The sequence below is a fragment of the Pelophylax lessonae genome, assembly GCF_965119305.1.
Source record: "Pelophylax lessonae genome assembly, chromosome: 9".
In the NCBI taxonomy this organism is placed as follows: Eukaryota; Metazoa; Chordata; class Amphibia; order Anura; family Ranidae; genus Pelophylax; species Pelophylax lessonae.
The window spans coordinates 107,053,708-107,070,974 of NC_138776.1; the positions used below are offsets into that span (position 1 = coordinate 107,053,708).

At 40.4% G+C, this 17,267-nt stretch overlaps 1 protein-coding gene across 3 annotated transcripts in view; it reads right to left on the reverse strand.

The window, feature by feature from the left end:
* Positions 1–7,223, reverse strand: part of YBX3 (Y-box binding protein 3) — a 38,032-nt gene extending 30,809 nt beyond the window's left edge. For all 3 annotated transcript variants that reach the window (XM_082269136.1, XM_082269134.1, XM_082269135.1), the window contains exons 1-3: positions 6,971–7,223; positions 4,771–4,834; positions 4,230–4,263 (exon numbers count right to left, since the gene is read on the reverse strand). In XM_082269136.1, coding sequence (XP_082125262.1) covers positions 4,230–4,263; positions 4,771–4,834; positions 6,971–7,070 — 198 coding nt within the window. In that variant the 5' untranslated portion in view covers positions 7,071–7,223. The remainder of the gene's footprint in view (positions 1–4,229; positions 4,264–4,770; positions 4,835–6,970) is intronic.
* Between the last annotated feature and the right edge of the window lie 10,044 nt (positions 7,224–17,267).

Here is a 17,267-nt window from a genome sequence, read left to right on the forward strand (position 1 = left end):
TGGCAATGGGGTCTGTGCCAGCAGTGAGAATAACTACTGACTGAATTCTGAGGCTTTTCCAAGAATACACCTTCTAACTATACCAAACCATTTTGTTACAATTACATTTTTTTATAAAAATAAAAATTGAGGCAACAACAATGGGCTTATTCAGTATATTTTAGAGCAAGTTTCTAATATAATCTTCTAATACTAAAAGTGGACCTCAACTCAAAAAGTGAAGCTTTGCTTTTCTATAGGAAACCTCTAGAAATATTTATTATGCCTAAGCAATACACTAAAAGGTTTACCCTTTGTCTTGCAATTGTGCTAATGCCTGTACCTTGCACTTTATAGCTGTATAACTGCGGTATGAGATAATCTGTGTCCCATTCGGGGGAGATTTCTCTTCACTTCCTGTCCCACAGCCAAGACAAGAAGTGAGAGAAAACCCCTCCAAAGTGAGCGAATCTCTGGTTGTCACCAGAACTAGTGTCTTCATTTGAGGATTTCCCCTCTACTTTTATTCTAGGGACAACCCAAAATTTGGTATTTTCTTTCACTTTCACTCTTGGTGATAAACAGGACAAATAGAGAAGATAAATCTCCATAACAGGGGCACAGAAAGCAATAATAAACTGGACAGGTGTTCATATCCCTCTCCTATCCAAAGCTAAAAAAAGGTTTGCTTTTAGTTATGATTTAAGGCACGGCTACTTCTGACTGCTACTTCGATGACATTCGGAGTGAGATATGGTGATATTGCTGCTGTGCCGCTCAATTCTGTTTGCTGGAAAGGAATCTGTACCTAAGCAACTGCAGTGCAACGATTTTCCTGTTTCTGCTTCATTTATTCAGCAGATCGGTGCTTCTCTTGCCTCTCCTGCTGCTTTTTAAATATTCCCTCATCAGTTATCAGATCGCCAATCATCAGGGCAAATCTAACATGAGGACACAAAGCTCTGTCTTTACCAAGATAGTCACCTCCACACAGATATGCAGGACTAGGCATTGTAGGTCAGTAATGAGAAAAAGATTAGCTGTAGGGAACCCACAGGCAATACTGGGGACTAGATCTTCACCCTCTTCTTCCCTTTTTTGGGCACAGCTTTATAGCTCCGAGCCTCTTTAATTCTTGTTAACCTTTTATCCATGGCTGAGGCGAGTGAATATGGTAAAAATGGTAAAATTACCAAAAATGTCATAAATATTTCAAATGCTACCTATTTACCTGCCTCAGCCATATTTGAAAACCTTAAACACAATGATATTAAAATATATCTGGTGAAACAAAAAACAAAAAAAAAAAAGTACCCAGTATTATATAAAAATAAATGGCAAGGGGGCTTAGCTGTACCTGATGTTGAAACATCTATAAGGCAATATTAGTATCATGGGTAATAGAATGGACAAAAGAAACAAATGAAAAAAGATGGGTGAAAATAAAAGAAATAATTAGTGGCACACCATTAGGTAAAGTAGTTTGAATTCCACCGCAGTTTAGAGAGTTAGATAAAAACACACAAATTGACGCTGGAAGTGTTTAAAATATGGGATTTTTTACATAAAAAGGCAAAGTGGAAGTTTAATTCATCATTAATCCTATTAAGGAAAGCAAGTTATTTTGCACCCCTGAAGGGGGGTTTATTTGGGGAGTGGATAAAAAGGTAGTAATGCACAGTTAAAATATGTAATGAAAAACGGGGAAATATGCACACTACATGAATTGAAGCAAAAAGAGATTTGACAGTGATTGATGACTGACGGTATCTTCAGTTGAACCATTTCGTAGCTATGCTGCCGCATACAATAAGATCGGATAAGAACTTATTACCTTCAGAGCAGCTGTGTATATCAGCGAATACTTGACATGGTATTTCGCTAATATAGAAGGTTTTGACAATGTTAGCCATACCAAGGATACCACCATACATCGAAAAGTGAGAAAAGGAATTGGGAGCTGGGTGAATGAGCAACAACTAAGAAAAATTATAAAAATGGTACATAGTTCAGCCCCAGATATAAAACCATAGAAATGAATTACAAATGGTAATTCAGGTGGTATATAACTCTGGATATAGTATACAAATATCAAACAGGAAAATCTTCAAATTGTTGGAGAGGGTGTGAAACAACAGGAAACATGGCCCATATTTGGTGGGAAGGCCCAAAAATAAAGAAATATTGGAGGAAACATAGAAACAAACATAAAAATCACTAAAGACCCATGGGTCTTTTTATTTCATGGTACAGAGAGCCCAATAAAATATTACAAAAACTCTATAATCCCACATCTTTTAAATGCAATGAAAAGTTTAATCCCACTTTATTGGCAGAAAAAAAGATTGCCCTACAGTAAGAGAATGGATGAGAAAAGTTGAATATTGATATAAAAGGGAATATCTCCTTCGCAGTAAAAGAGATGAAAGGGACAACCTAGCAGACAGTTGGTAGTGCTGGACTAAATATAAAAAAATGTAAGAATATGCAGAATGGATGGGAGTTGTGAGAGTGAGAGACTAGAGACTGAAGGATGAAGAAAGGGTTTAGAGACGCCTGGGAAAAGGAGGTGGGGGGGTAGGAAGGGGGGAGGGGTTTAGTTAAATGAAATGTGAGCTGATAAATAATTTTATTGATTTCTATGTGTATTTTTGAAAATGACAAACATATTAATGTAATGACATGAGATGCCAGTTTTGGGGCTGACTGTACATTTCCTTCATATGAAACATACATTTACTATACATACAAGATTATCCACTGACTGTTCTCATTGACCCTTTAAGTTACCTCCCTCTGAGGCCTTGACAACTGGGTCAGCACTAGTTCCTCTCTCAAATTACAGCCTGGCAGATCTGGCAGAAGTCCTGTGTTCTATTTTAGCTGATCGTTACTAAAGCCTCTGGATGACTGACTAGAAAGGATGCAGTCAGGAGTGATTAGTCAGTCACAATTTGAATTATGAGACACTATGAAAATTTGTGGATCACACTACAAATGGATTGTCTAGTTCATTCAAATAGGGAAAAAAAGTGAAAATGCAGTAAAACATGGTGGTAACCAATCAGAATTTATCCTTGGTTAACCTACTGTAATCTCAATTCTGACTGGTTGCCATGTTTTACTGCACTTTGAACATACTCTGCTATGTTATATGCAACTATATGCTAAATTATGGTGTCCTGTAATAAAAGTTATTATTAAAATGAATTAATAAATAAATATATATATATATATATATATATATATATATATATATATATATATATATATATATATATACATAATGTGTATGTATTGCCAAAACAGCCTGCTTAATTGTTGTTTATCATTATTATGTTGGGTTATTTTGTAGAGGTTTAACTAGTCCTTAGTTACTACTCCTTGCTTTACCGTGTGGAACATTAGTTTAATTTTCTCCCTCATTGTGTTGAGGGCTTTTATGGAGTAAAAAAGGCTTTAAAAAGAAATGTCTTCAAATCTCTGAGAAAGACAAGGAATCACATCCTTTGTACAGTATATATAAGTCTTAAGGCGGAACTATACTCGCCTTTAATCCAGCAATTCGGCATCCTGGAACTCCCTGCTGACCGCTGACATATTCAGACAGCCAGCTTTTGGGTTATCTGGGTGTCGACCCTCAGCCGCTGTCATTGGCTGGACTGAGATGCCGTCACTCCCATGCATATGCAGCAGTTTGGTCAACTTCAACATTTCTGAATTTGTGCAGTGAGCTGTACAGGGCTTTACAGGCAGGTAAGTAGCTTTAATGCAAAGGAGCATGTCTCTTCTGCATTAAAAATCCTGCCTGTACGCAGAAGGTTCCACTTTAATAAACTACAATGGGGTCTCTCTGTTGATCTTGTTGAGTTAGCAAGTTGCCATAATGTATGTAAAAACTGGGTCTCAGGAGGAGTGTCTTTTGTACAAAACAACAAATGAGACAGAACAATATGATTATACAAGAATATAAGGTTTGATCCAGAAACGTGAAATGGAAATCATTTTTTAAATTTTTATGTCAACCAACAAGATTCCAGGTGTCATTCGTCAACTGCAGGTTATAAAAAAGGAGCAGAAAACGAATCATCTCCTTTGTGAATCAAAGACACACTTCTATCCTCCACTAAGTATAAATTTGTTCCACAGTTATGGGAAGAATTAGTGCATCTACATGCACTACAAGCAAGAGATCTAGTATAAATAATAATAACCCAAAATGAATCAACCACAAGTAGAAACTCTCTCACCTGGTGGACAAAGACATCTTCTTTAGTGTCATTCCTATAAAAAAAATATGAAGAAGGTTATTAATCAAACATTTTTATAAATCGAAATGCATTCTGAACAGTTTTCCTGGTTTTAAGTACACGACATATCCATTTTAAATTCTTCACAACATTATACCTAAATTAATTCAGTACTGTCTACTGCAATGAACTCAAAACTATGGGAGGATGATAGTCCCTAAAGATTGAATTAAATAGTATTAATGTAAAATGTATTACCACTGAACAGTGTAAGAATTACAATTGTCAACCCTTAGGCATGGTTGAGAAACCATCCAGTTTCATATCTAGCAGCCATAAGACCTTTGTATTTAAGGTCCCAGAAATGAGAACTCTCTGAGAGGAAGATTTGGCCCACTCTAAGGGGATTAGTCCACCAGCCAGCATTCAATGTTAACTATAGCACCAGATACTGTAGGTATGGACTGACAATTTATTATAATTGTTTTATATGTATGGCATTCTAAAAGATTGACTACATTTTTTCTATTTCAAAACTTACCGGTTTATGAATCCATAGCCATTTCTCACGTTGAACCATTTAACTGTTCCTTGTACTTTAGTCGCTATAAAAAAAAATATATATATCAATAGTTGGTAATGTAATAATACTTTGACTGTAAAAAAAAGTTAAATCATAAACATGTCTGTTTACTGCAACCGATTATGGACAATAGAAGATTGAGCAATAAATACAGATAAATCCTCCAGTATTTTTGGAATATGTCCTGGAATGCTGATTAATGCTTTGAATCATATTTTACCTAAGGTTTGAAACCAGACAAACTATTTATTTAGGAATGCATTTTTTTTTCTATTAATTAGTTAGATATTACTTCTTTAAATACAAAAGCTGCCAGAGGTCACCATTGCCGAACTGACAAAATAAAGGTTAACCGATTTATGTAGCCTTTCTTGGGCCAGACAGAGAACTGAGTTACTCTTGGCATACAGAAATAAATCCGCTTAATTACAGGATTCTGAAATGTTAAGAACAACTTCACTTTTAGCAGTTTCCTTCATGGAAGCCCTTTGCTGGGATCTCCTCTGTGTAGCCCTGCATGGCATCACCCAGCCTTTTCTTCAATCCTGTCCAGGCCCTGCACCAGGCATGCTTGAGCGCTGCAGTCCTTGTTCATTTTTGTGAAAGGCTCTGTACTCTATCTGGAGTGCATGTACAGACCTATCTATAGGAATGCATAGGGAACGACAGGGAAGGTTGTCATGAGCAGGTTTGCAGCTAAGTATTACCCATTAAGAATTAATTATGGGTAAGAAGGGTGTCCATAAAGATAAATTTCAGTAAAAGTAAAGTTGTCCTATAAGCTAACCATTCACTTTAAACAGTAGTCAGTGCCAGAAAATGTTTTCAATTACTGTCCCACTGACTGGCACTTAGATTAAAATGCTCATACCAAACATTTTATCGAGGAATCAATAGTTAGGAAATGATGAGATTCACCCAAGACTAATCTTACAGCAAAATCTTTAGTGGTCTAAAGGTGCCCAAAGATTTTACAATTGGCTCGTGATCATCAATAAATCACCAGTACTCAGTAACACTATCAAATTATATCTATAAGTATCCACTAAAGCTTAGCAAACTTTCCTAACATTAGCTTTGAACTCTCAAACAGGTATGTCAATTTTTTTGTACATTCCACCCAAACTGCTATAGTATTCCTACCGTAAAAGTCTTATACCTCCTATTGAGTGCTCTGTAGTGTTTACTAAACGAAAATTCAGAAAGAAGTAGTGTGTCCTTTTTGTAATGGCCAAGACAGAGCACCTTGAAAAACATGCATATACATCTTTCCACAAGAGATCTTACTGGTGATTCTAATCTCCACCTTTTCTCTAAACTGAAATAATTAGTTTTGGATTTCACACAGAAATCTGTCTTAAAATAGATCTAACTGGCATTTAGTTGGCTATAGGACTGTGTGTTACAAACAATTGCCTTTTCTTTTATTTTAGAAAATGCTGTTTTCGTAATTATTGTATCTCTGTGTTTCTGATCCCCTCTGGTCTTTTTCAGCCACTTTATGTCATCATACACTCACTCCAATGTCAGCTGCAAACCATTATTCTAAACTCAAATTACTAACGGTGGCTAGACTAACAATGCTTGCGCAGTGTGAGTCAGCATGGGCATGTGAAGCCTCCACTAGAAGTAGAACGACATAGCAGAAGAGCAACTGGTAGACAGGGATAGAGTGAACAAGTACTTGAACAAGAACCTGCTTCTCAGAATCACCAGGTATTATTTTAATAAAAGCTGTAAATGAGCGAAAATTCCTTGGAAATTACATTGACATGTTAAAAGACTATACAAGGTTGGGTTTACATAGGTGTTAAGAATAAACAGTCTGCATTCCCAATGGAGCATGTTAAAATGTAATATATAAAGCTCATTGTATCTTTACAAATATTTCCAAAGTTTAACTTATGCAAAAAGTTGCGAAGGTCGGCAAAAACAAAAAGCGCAAAGAGTTTATAGATAATTGGTTATTTTTATACAGAGGGCAAGTTTGTCACAGAATATGGCACAGATGAACAGACGTAGAATCAGCAAGGACAAAAATAGACCATGACAGGAACATTAGTCAGTGTACAGCCATGAGAACCAGGAAGGAATATAAGGTACAAATGGATTTTAGCTTCATCATAAGTCACATTCACAGAACTTTATTGTTACTTACCCAGTACTTTCCTCTCTACTTCTCCTGTACTAGACGGAGCTGTGTTTGGTTCACTCCCAGCAGCCTTGGGTTTTGGTTCTTCAGCTGTTACTTCACTCATGGCTGCAATTCCTTATTGTTCTTATATTCCCTGCTATATGGTGTTAGGAGATAAGGGGGGAGAGGCAGGGAGGGTTGCAGATGGTATTTCGAGGAATCTCAATCCTCGAGTTCACTTGTTCTCTTCTTCTTACTGATCTTACTGCCCTAAAAATGGCCTTGCAGGACTTTTTATATGGAGGGACATTTTACTCCACCTCCTGTCTTAAAGAGACATGCTGCATGGTTACAAACACCATGTGCTGCCTTCAACAACCTTTTACTCATTCTGCACACCTTATAATGAGCTATATAAATTATTGCGATAATATCATGAAAAAAAGCAAAAATAATAAATTATTTGCTGGAACCCGCAGCAGCCAGAAATCCACTAACCTTAGTCTAAATACACTTAAGTGTTGAAAAAAGGTTTTTGGCTGGTTCTTCTTTTCAGACAAATACTTTTTTACCCCTAAAAAAACCCTAACAAGTGTGGCCTTGAAGAGGACCAGAATTGTAGATGCTGTGCCCAAGCAGAAAGCAAAGGACTAGTCACTAGTATTGCCTGTAGGCTCCATGTAGTTGATCTTTTCCTCATCGTTGACTGGCCATGCCTTGTTCTGCAGTGGGTCCCTGTAGGGGCAGCCATCATCTAAGTCCTTTGGCATTTATAGCATGGCCGTTCGGCGTCCCTGCATATAGTAGTCTTTATTTTCTTACTTAGGTGCTTCCTCAGGACAGTGAAGGAAACATATTTTTCCATCTGTTTTTTTAGAGGTTAAATGGTTTGGTTTATTTCTTTCACACTATTTTACTTTTTCTGTACAGTCCATCCCTTTACTATTTTCCTTTACTATAATAGTTTTTGCTGAGAGAAATATCAAATGTGGCACAAGTATATTTTAAAGGAAGGGCACAAATATGGAAGTAGACTGTAATAGCAGTAATCTCTAGCAGTTTTATGTAATGTATCTTCAGTTTATGGCTGTCGAAGCATGTCCATAGCCTCCAACAGCATGCTTGCAATCTCTGACCATCCCTACCAGAATGTCTACAGTTTCTGACCATCTTTTGTAGCATGCTCAAAGTCTTTGTCCATCTCCTAGTGCATGTCTACAGTTTGCTTTCTGTAGTATTATATTCACTGAGAAGTATGTGTGGCCCTTTGTTGATGTAATGAGCAGCATTAGAGGCAACCTGTATCATAAAAGCAGAGCACCAATGATCTAGAGCCAGTGCTTGATACCATGGCAGAGCTGTCACCCTGATGACTGGAGGGGATATATTCAAGAAGCAGGAGAGATGCAAAAAGCAGATCCACAGAATAAAGGCCGAGTCATAGAAATCCTTGCGTCTTTAGGACGCCAGGTACAGCTTCCTATCTGGAAAGAACATTGGCCATCACAGTTGTGATATCATCAAATCTCACTCCAAATCTCATCTAGCATTCAGAAGCACATTGTCTTAGTTGACCTTACACTGCAGATACAGCTTTGAGGTTCATGCCACAGAAGTGTCTATGCACAGGAAGTACACTGTTTAGTTCAGAAGAAATCTAAGACAAACACTAAATATTTTACAGCACTGCTTAGATGTGCGGATATAAGGATGAGCAGATATCTTGTCTCTCGTCAGTCATTTTTGAAATTTACATAAAATGGACAGAGATCTTCATCATGTTACACTCACTTTATATACCTCAGAATTATCTGTATATGGAGCCTTTAGACTTATGGGCCATACACACTATAAGATTTTCTGAAGACTTTTTCCTTTAGATTTACCAAAACCATATAATATGAGGTCAAACCTAAACACTTTCAATTTGTATGCAATCTGGCAGGCCCTTGCACTACATAGAAAAGGTAAATCTGAAGGAAAAAGTCTTCAGAAAATCTTATAGCGTGTATGGCCCTTTAAAGTGTGTCAAGACCCACAAACAATGTGTGAGTCATCAGTAGTGATGAACAGAACACTCACCTGTTCGGTTCATACCAGAACACCGCAAACAGGGGAAAAGGTTGTTTGAACATTGAACTCCATTAAAGTCTATGGGACTTGAACCTGAAAAATCAGAAGTCCTCATTTTAAAGGCGTAAATGCAAGTTATTGCCCAAAAAAAAGTGTATGGGGACCTGGGTACTGCCCTGGGGGATATGAATCAATGCAAAAATATTTTTTAAAAACTATAATTTTTTCAGGAGCAGTAATTTTAATGAAGATTAAAGTAAAACTGTAAAAATGAAAAATTCCTATAAATATCATGCCTGGGGGTCCCCTTAATGTTCCTGCAAAGTGGCGCATTTGTGTGATGTATGTAGTCTTTTGCAGCAATACTGACATTTCTAAAGGAAAAAATGTAATTTAAACTTGCTCGCGGCTATAATGTATTGTCGGCTCCCGGCAATACAGATAAAAAACTGAAAACAAAATTGCATGGGGTCCCCCCCCTAGTTCATACCAGCCCCTTCGGGCCTAGTATGGATTTTAAGGGGAACTCTATGCCAAAATAAGAAAGGGCGCAGGAACAAGCCATGCTGTAAAAATTAGATTTGAAATTGCATGTACTTGTCATACAGGTGCAGAAAAATTGTGCCCCTGTAACCCCTTACAGTTACTCTTGCTGGGCAGAGGGACAATCTGCCGTTAAAAATTATATACGAAATTGAAATTGCATGAACTTGTCATACAGATGCAGAAAAATTGGGCCTTTGGTGTTGGAGGTGCCTGAACACCGTAACCCCTCACAGTTACTCTTGCTGGGCACAGGGACAGGCCATGCCGTTGAAAATTAGATACGAAACTGAAATTGCATGAACTTGTCATACAGGTGCAGAAAAAATGGGCCTTCGGTGTTGGTGGTGCCTGAACACCATAATCCCTCACATTTACTCTTGCTGGGCACAGGGGCAGGCCCTGCCGTTAAAAATTAGATACGAAATTGAAATCGCATGAAGTTGTCATAAAAGTGCAAAAGAATTAGGCCTTGGACCTTGGTGGTGACCTAAACCAAAAACGTTGTTGGAAGCTAGCAGAATCAAGATTGAAGAATAGGATATGCAGCATATACAGTCTTCAAAGGATGGCAGACCCCTAGCAAATTCAATCACTTACATCAGCATCAGGGGCTGGATAGCTGATGTTGATTCAGGACTGATTCATTTTGATAAAAGTCAGATGGTCAACAGAGTCTGTGGAAAGATGCACTCTTTTGTCCATCGCAAAACCTCCAGCAGCACTGAATGTCTGTTTGGAAAGCACGCTGGAAGCAGGACAGGCCAGTAGCTCCATTGCATATTGAGCAAGTTCTGGCCAGTGGTCCATCCTCAAGACCCAGTAACCCAGTGGATGCTCAGTTGGAAAGGTCTCCAAGTCTGCTCTTGCCCCTAGATAATCCTGAACCATATGATGGAGACGCTGCCAATGGTTGCTCAAACCTAACAGCCCTGGGTGCTGAGGACTAAAGAACTGTGTAAAGGCATCGGTCAGCCGGCCACCTTCCCCACCACTCCTCCTTTGGCTGAACGATGCCTCAGAAACACATCCAGAGAATGTTAACCTCCCAGTGTATGTAAAGGTGTTACACAAATTTTTCTTCAAGGCATCCTCAAGATGTTTCATCCTCTGCTCCCTCTGTGAAGGCAAGATGAGCTCTGCAACTTTACCCTTGTAACATGTGTAGCAAGGATTCCAGGCCTGTGGCCTGATGTGGGTCTGCCATTAGTACTGGTACTCTCTCCAGCCCATGTCAGCTCTGACCCTGGGTGTGACAACTGAAGCAGCGACAACTCCGGCATCTTTGTTTGTGTTTTTTATTTGATTTAAAGGGGATGGGAGAAGGGAATGAGTGGGATAATCCTTGAGGCTTGAACTAATTACATGTGGGACGTTACTCCTGAAAAATGCCCCTTGGCGCTTCCTTGACGCCAGCCGGCGTCAGCCAACGCTCACCAACACTGTAAATATCCTGTAGAACACAGAAGTGCTGATTCCATAGGCTTGTGACGGTATCAGATTTTCATGCTGCGATTAATTGATTAAGGTTTTGCCACGGTATACGGTATTATCACGGTATTCTATTATTAAATTTAAATTATTAAATTTCCACCTCACTTCAATTTCATTGCTGAATTTAGGGGCTTTGGTTCACTTATGCACATTATTATATAGTCAGTCAGTACAGACTCTGTGAACCAGGCCTAAAATAGGTCATCAAGCAGTGTCTGGCCTAACTGGTGATAACTGGTCCTGGCGCTCGGCTCCGATCCGATGGCCTGGTCATTAAGTGGGCAAATCCTTGTGGTCAAGAAGTGGTTAAACCTGAAGGAGGTGCTGTTTATAAATTACTTTACTATTGCTTTAGGCCTGGTTCACATGTATGCGGGTTGGTGGTTCACATGTATGCGGGTTGGCGGTTCACATGTATGCGGGTTGGCGGCCCACATTTGCACAGGCATAGCAGCCCATTGATTTAAACGGGCTGCTATGCCCTCATTTTCCGCAGAAAAAAGGTGCATGCAGCATTTTTTTAAAATCCAGTGGCCTTGAAATCCATCCTGCTTTTGCACCATGCGACTAACCTGCAGTTCCTGCTCTGGCAAGCTTTCTGCATTTTTTGTATACGTGGGCACGGCATTTAAAAACAGTTTGCGTGTGCAGCAACGGCAGGTAAGTCGCATGGTGCAAAAGAAGGATGGATTTCATGGCCACTGCATTTTTTTAAATTCTGCATGCACCTTTTTTCAGCTGAAAACGCAGGCATAGCAGCTCAAGCCCATTCACATCAATGGGCTGCTATGCCTGTGCAAATGTGGGCCCCCAACCCGCATACATGTGAACCAGGCCTAAAGCAATAGTAAAGTCATTAATTGGTTAAACCTGCAGGAGGACCAGTGTTTTTATCTATTAATGACTTTACTATTGCTTTAGGCCTGGTTCACATGTATGCGGGTTGGGGGCCCACATTTGCACAGGCATAGCAGCCCATTGATGTGAATGGGCTTGAGCTGCTATGCCTGCGTTTTCAGCTGAAAAAAGGTGCTTGCAGAATTTAAAAAAATGCAGTGGCCATGAAATCCATCCTTCTTTTGCACCATGCGACTTACCTGCCGTTGCTGCACACGCAAACTGTTTTTAAATGCCGTGCCCACGTATACAAAAAATGCAGAAAGCTTGCCAGAGCAGGAACTGCAGGTTAGTCGCATGGTGCAAAAGCAGGATGGATTTCAAGGCCACTGAATTTTAAAAAAATGCTGCATGCACCTTTTTTCTGCGGAAAATGAGGGCATAGCAGCCCGTTCAAATCAATGGGCTGCTATGCCTGTGCAAATGTGGGCCGCCAACCCGCATACATGTGAACCGCCAACCCGCATACATGTGAACCAGGCCTAAAGCAATAGTAAAGTCATTAATAGATAAAAACACCGGTCCTCCTGCAGGTTTAACCACTTCTGGATCGCAAGGATTTGCCCCTTTAAAGACCAGGCCATCGGATCAGAGCGCCAGGACCAGTCATCACCAGGTAGGTCAGACACTGCTTGATGGCTATATAATAATGTAATGTGGGCTGCTATGCGTGTGTGTGTGTATATATATATATATATATATATATATATATATATATATTAGAGCTGCACGATTCTGGCCAAAATGAGAATCACAATTTTTTAGCTTGGAATAAAGATCACGATTCTCTGTGTAACAAAAAAAAAAATTGGGATAACTTTACTGTTACGTTTTTTTTTTTTTTTTTATTCATTAAAGTCTATTAATTGCGTTTGAAAGACTGCTGCGCAAATACAGTGTGACATAAAATATTACAACAATCGCCATTTTTTTCTGTAGGGTCTCTGCTAAAAAAATATATAAAATGTTTGGGTGTTCTAAGTACTTTTCTAGTAAAAAAAAACTGATTTTAACTTGCAAGCAACAAGTGTCAGAAAAAGGTCCAATCTTTAATAGGTTAAACTTCCTTTCTCCCTGGCAGAGGGAAGGAAAAGATACAATGTAATCATTTTTGTTTATAGTTACTGGGAGACTAAGGCTGGCCATACACTATACAATTTTCTTATTCAATTTCCTTTAGATTTACCTTAAACTATGTAGTACAAGGGCCTGCCTGATTGCATACAAATTGAAAGTTTGTAGGTTTGACCCTATATTACATGGTTTTGGTAAATCTAAAGGAAAGTTGAACAAGAAAATTGTATAGTGTATGGCCAGCCTTAGGCTCGGTTCACATATATGCGATGCGGGAAGGCTGCGAATTCGCAGCCTTTTCCCGCATCGCACACGCACCCCCGGCAGTTCACACTGCCATATGCGATACGCTGGGGGTGTCAATGTAATCTTAACGACACCCCCAGTTTGATCGCATATCGCAGTGCGATCGTGCAGTTCGCACAGGATCGGATCGCACAAGTGTGAACCGCTGTGCGATCCGATCCTGATGCGGCAGCAAAAATGCCTCCTGTGCGTGTTTGCTGCGGGTGCGATGCGAATTTAGCCATACAAACTGTATGGCTAAACTCGCACCGCACAGCTGATCGCATGTAATGTCGGAGCAATGCGCTCCGACATTACATGCGAACCCCGCACACGTAGAAGTGTGAACCGGGGCTTAATGCTGAAAGGCAGCTGTGTGAGTGAATGAGTCATCCAGCTCACTGAAATGTATCAATTCACAAGTCAGACCCAGGAGCAGAGAAACTCGGTATTTTAAAAATGCCACAATAACAATACCGTGGCTATGCAATACTGCGATATATCGAATTACCGAAAACCGGCATATGTCTAGTGCTGAATCCTCGACTGTTTCCTCCACCGCTCTATGAGAAGCCTCTCACAGGAGCCAGTGAGGAGACTCCCCGTTCAGCAGGCACACCTGGAAAACAGGACACCCTGACTATTAAATCACAGCCCTGCTGTTAGGCAGACAAGCCCACTATATCTTTACCTAGCACCTACCTGTAGGGTGCTACACCTGGATCAAGAAGGGTTGCCAACCAGTAATTATCGCTCTCCTTGATAGCACGAATCCTCTGGTCCTTTCGTAGACTTTGCAGAATCAGGAAGCCCATGCAACGTAAGTTTGAGGAGGCATGAGCTTCTGAGTCCTCTGGGTCACTAAGGATAAAATTGTCAGGAGCAACCTCTGACCAACCACGTACAATTCATGAGGTTTCTGGGGAATTAAAACCATCCCATGAAGACTGCTGTATGTTATCCTCTATATCCACGCTGCCGCAATCCTCACCCTCCTCTTCCTCCTGTGTGTTTTGTGGCCCTGCAGGAATGATATCTGCATAAAGGGGGCCTTGTGAGGAAAGGAAGTCCTCCTCTTCCTCCTGCTGTTCTGCCTCAAGTGCCCTGTCCATGATTCCACAAAGTGTGCGCTCCAGCAAGTAGACTAGAGGGATAGTGTCACTGATGCATGCATAATCCCGGCTCACCATCCTTGTGGCCTCCTCAAATGGTGATAGGACAGTGCATGCATCCTTTATCAGCAGCCACTGGCATGCTGAAAAGAAGCCAAGCTCCCCTCAGCCTGTCTTTGTGCCATACTCACACAAGTACTCATTGATGGCCCTCTGCTGCATGTGCAGCTGCTGCAGCATTTTCAATGTTGAGTTCCACCTGATGGGCATGTCACAAATGAGGCGGTTGGTGGGCAGGTTGAATTCCCGTTGAATGTCAGATAGCCAAGCATTGGCATTGTATGAACACCAAAAATGGCCACAGACTTTTCTGGCCTGCCTCAGGAGATCTTGTAAGCCTGGGTACCTTTCAAGAAATGCTGCACCACCAAATTCAGGACATGTGCCAAGCATGGAACATGTGTCAAATGTCCCTGTCGGAGGGCGGAGAGAAGGTTAGTGCCATTGTCGCATACAACCATACCTGGCTCAAACTGTGGAGGCATCAACCACCTCTGAGCCTTCCCCTGCAGAGCTGACAGAATCTCTGCCCCGGTGTGAATCCTATCCCCTAGACAGACCAACTGAAGCAAAGCATGGCATCATTTAGCCTGACTGCTTGCGTAGCCCCTTGAACGCTTAGGGAGCACAGCTGCTTCAGAGGAAAATTCAGTAGAAGAGAACATAGAGGAAGAAGAAGAGGAGGAGGTGAAATTGCCAGATGCAGCAGAACCAGCACTAGCTTTTTGGAGGCATGGTGGCAAAACAAGCTTCAGCACTGAACCCTGTCCTGCATCCTTCCCAGCTGCCAGCAGAGTTAGGTCCCTGTCCATGCCTGCCTGTCTTTTTGAAACCTGCCACTATGGTACAGCACATTCCAAAAATTCCCAAAAGGGGGCAGAGTCTACTAGATGAAAAGGCAGCAATTGTAGTGCTAGCAATATGGCTAAGCTAGCATTAAGATGCTAAGCATGTGGATGGCTGGGACAGTATTTTTTTCTACGGTTCAGCAAATGGGTTAGTGAAATTTGCCTGCTGGTGTAATCAACAGGTGGTGTACTGCTAGCGGATGGGGTGCAAGTATCTGTGGCACTCTTTGCTCTACCATCATACCCTCATACGTACCCTTTCTTTGCATGACAAAATGCAGGCTCTCAGTTTGATATTTAGCAAAGTGTCTTGCAATTGGGGAGTGGAAGTTGACATTGTTTATGCCATATGTATGATTGTATATAATTTGCCATAGGGCCCATTTGGTTTTGTCTTTGTAAAATGCATTAAATTTGCATGTCAATTGACAAACGTGTTACGATTTGAGAAATGTCAGTGGGTATGCCTATCTCCATTAGACAACCTCATATTCCTACCTTTTTAAATACATTTCTAATGGCTACAAGATCCACATTTAAATGACCCATGGGGAAGACATTTACATGGGTCCTCCCTCGTTGATGCTGAGTAATGACTTGGGACCAGTCTATGCAGGGAGTACCCTTTCTAATAAATATTTGGGACCTCATCAATGAATCTAGAGATTGCTGTATGATTCCCAAGGATATGCCAGTGTTTATTTGAAATCTTTGTAAATTGCAGAGCCTTATTACAAAACTTTATAACCACATGGATCTTATAAAGATAGAATTCACCAATCCAAAAGGTCAATAAAAATCTCCATAGGCGACGCTTTAAATTTTTTTTTAACAGTTACCAGTTTAGAGTTAGAGTGTAGCTCTTTTTTTTTTTAAATTATTGCTCACGCTCTGGCGATACCTCACATGTGTGGTTTGAACAGCGATTTCATCTGCAGCGTGACTTCCGTATACGTTTTCTTTCGTGTGCGAGCTCCTATTTGTTTATTTTAATAAAAAAAAAAAAAAAAAATCTGATCATTTTTATTGCTGTCACAAGCAATGTAGACATCCCTTGTGACAGCAATTTGCAGTGACAGGTACTCTTTTTGGAGGGACCCCAGACCCCTCCACTACACTTCCATGTATTTAAAACGCCAAAAATGGGAGACCCGGCCAGAGCCGCGGGGGGGGGGGGGGGGGAGAGAGATGTCCCCTCCCGCTCGCCAGGGTAACGATCGAGCGGCCCCTGAGCCGCATCAGTCGTTACCGCCGGCTCTAAACAACGGTACCGCGATGATGCCTCTGGCTAGAGGCATCTTCCCGGTACAACCATGCAAAGTCAGCCGACGTAGATTTACATGATTTTGCATGAAGACAAACTATATCTCTGCACCTAAATGATAAAATGAGCATTGCCCCTTTCTTGTGAGGTGTAATACATTTTTTGGAGAGGTAGTGACCCCCAGTAAAACACATTGACTACAGTGAATGTTGTAAGAGGTTATTTTAACCCCTCTTTCCTTTTTTAGGAATCCATTTTATTGCAGATAGTGGAGAGATCTGTGATGTTATCAAGGGAAGTAATCATATAAACAACAGTTGTAACCAACATCACCTGCATGGGGGTCCTGAAGAAGAGGCTGGTTTGCCGTCAAATGCATAGATCCATAGGATTTAATAGTTCTGAGAGAGCACTATGACTTGCAGGATATGTCTGCAATTTAAATACACCTATGTATGAATAAAAGTATCTTTACACTTTGTGTGTGTTTGCAATATCTACTTTGTGAAAAGGAAGTCCTGTATTTGTACCTTTACTTTGAAATCAGTTGTTTAGAATGCTGGCACTCACAGGACTACTGATAGAGGCATTTACCTTATATACAAACTACTGGAAGGCTAATATTTATTTGTATTTGGCTTTTTGGAGACTGCTACCTGCACATACTGTAC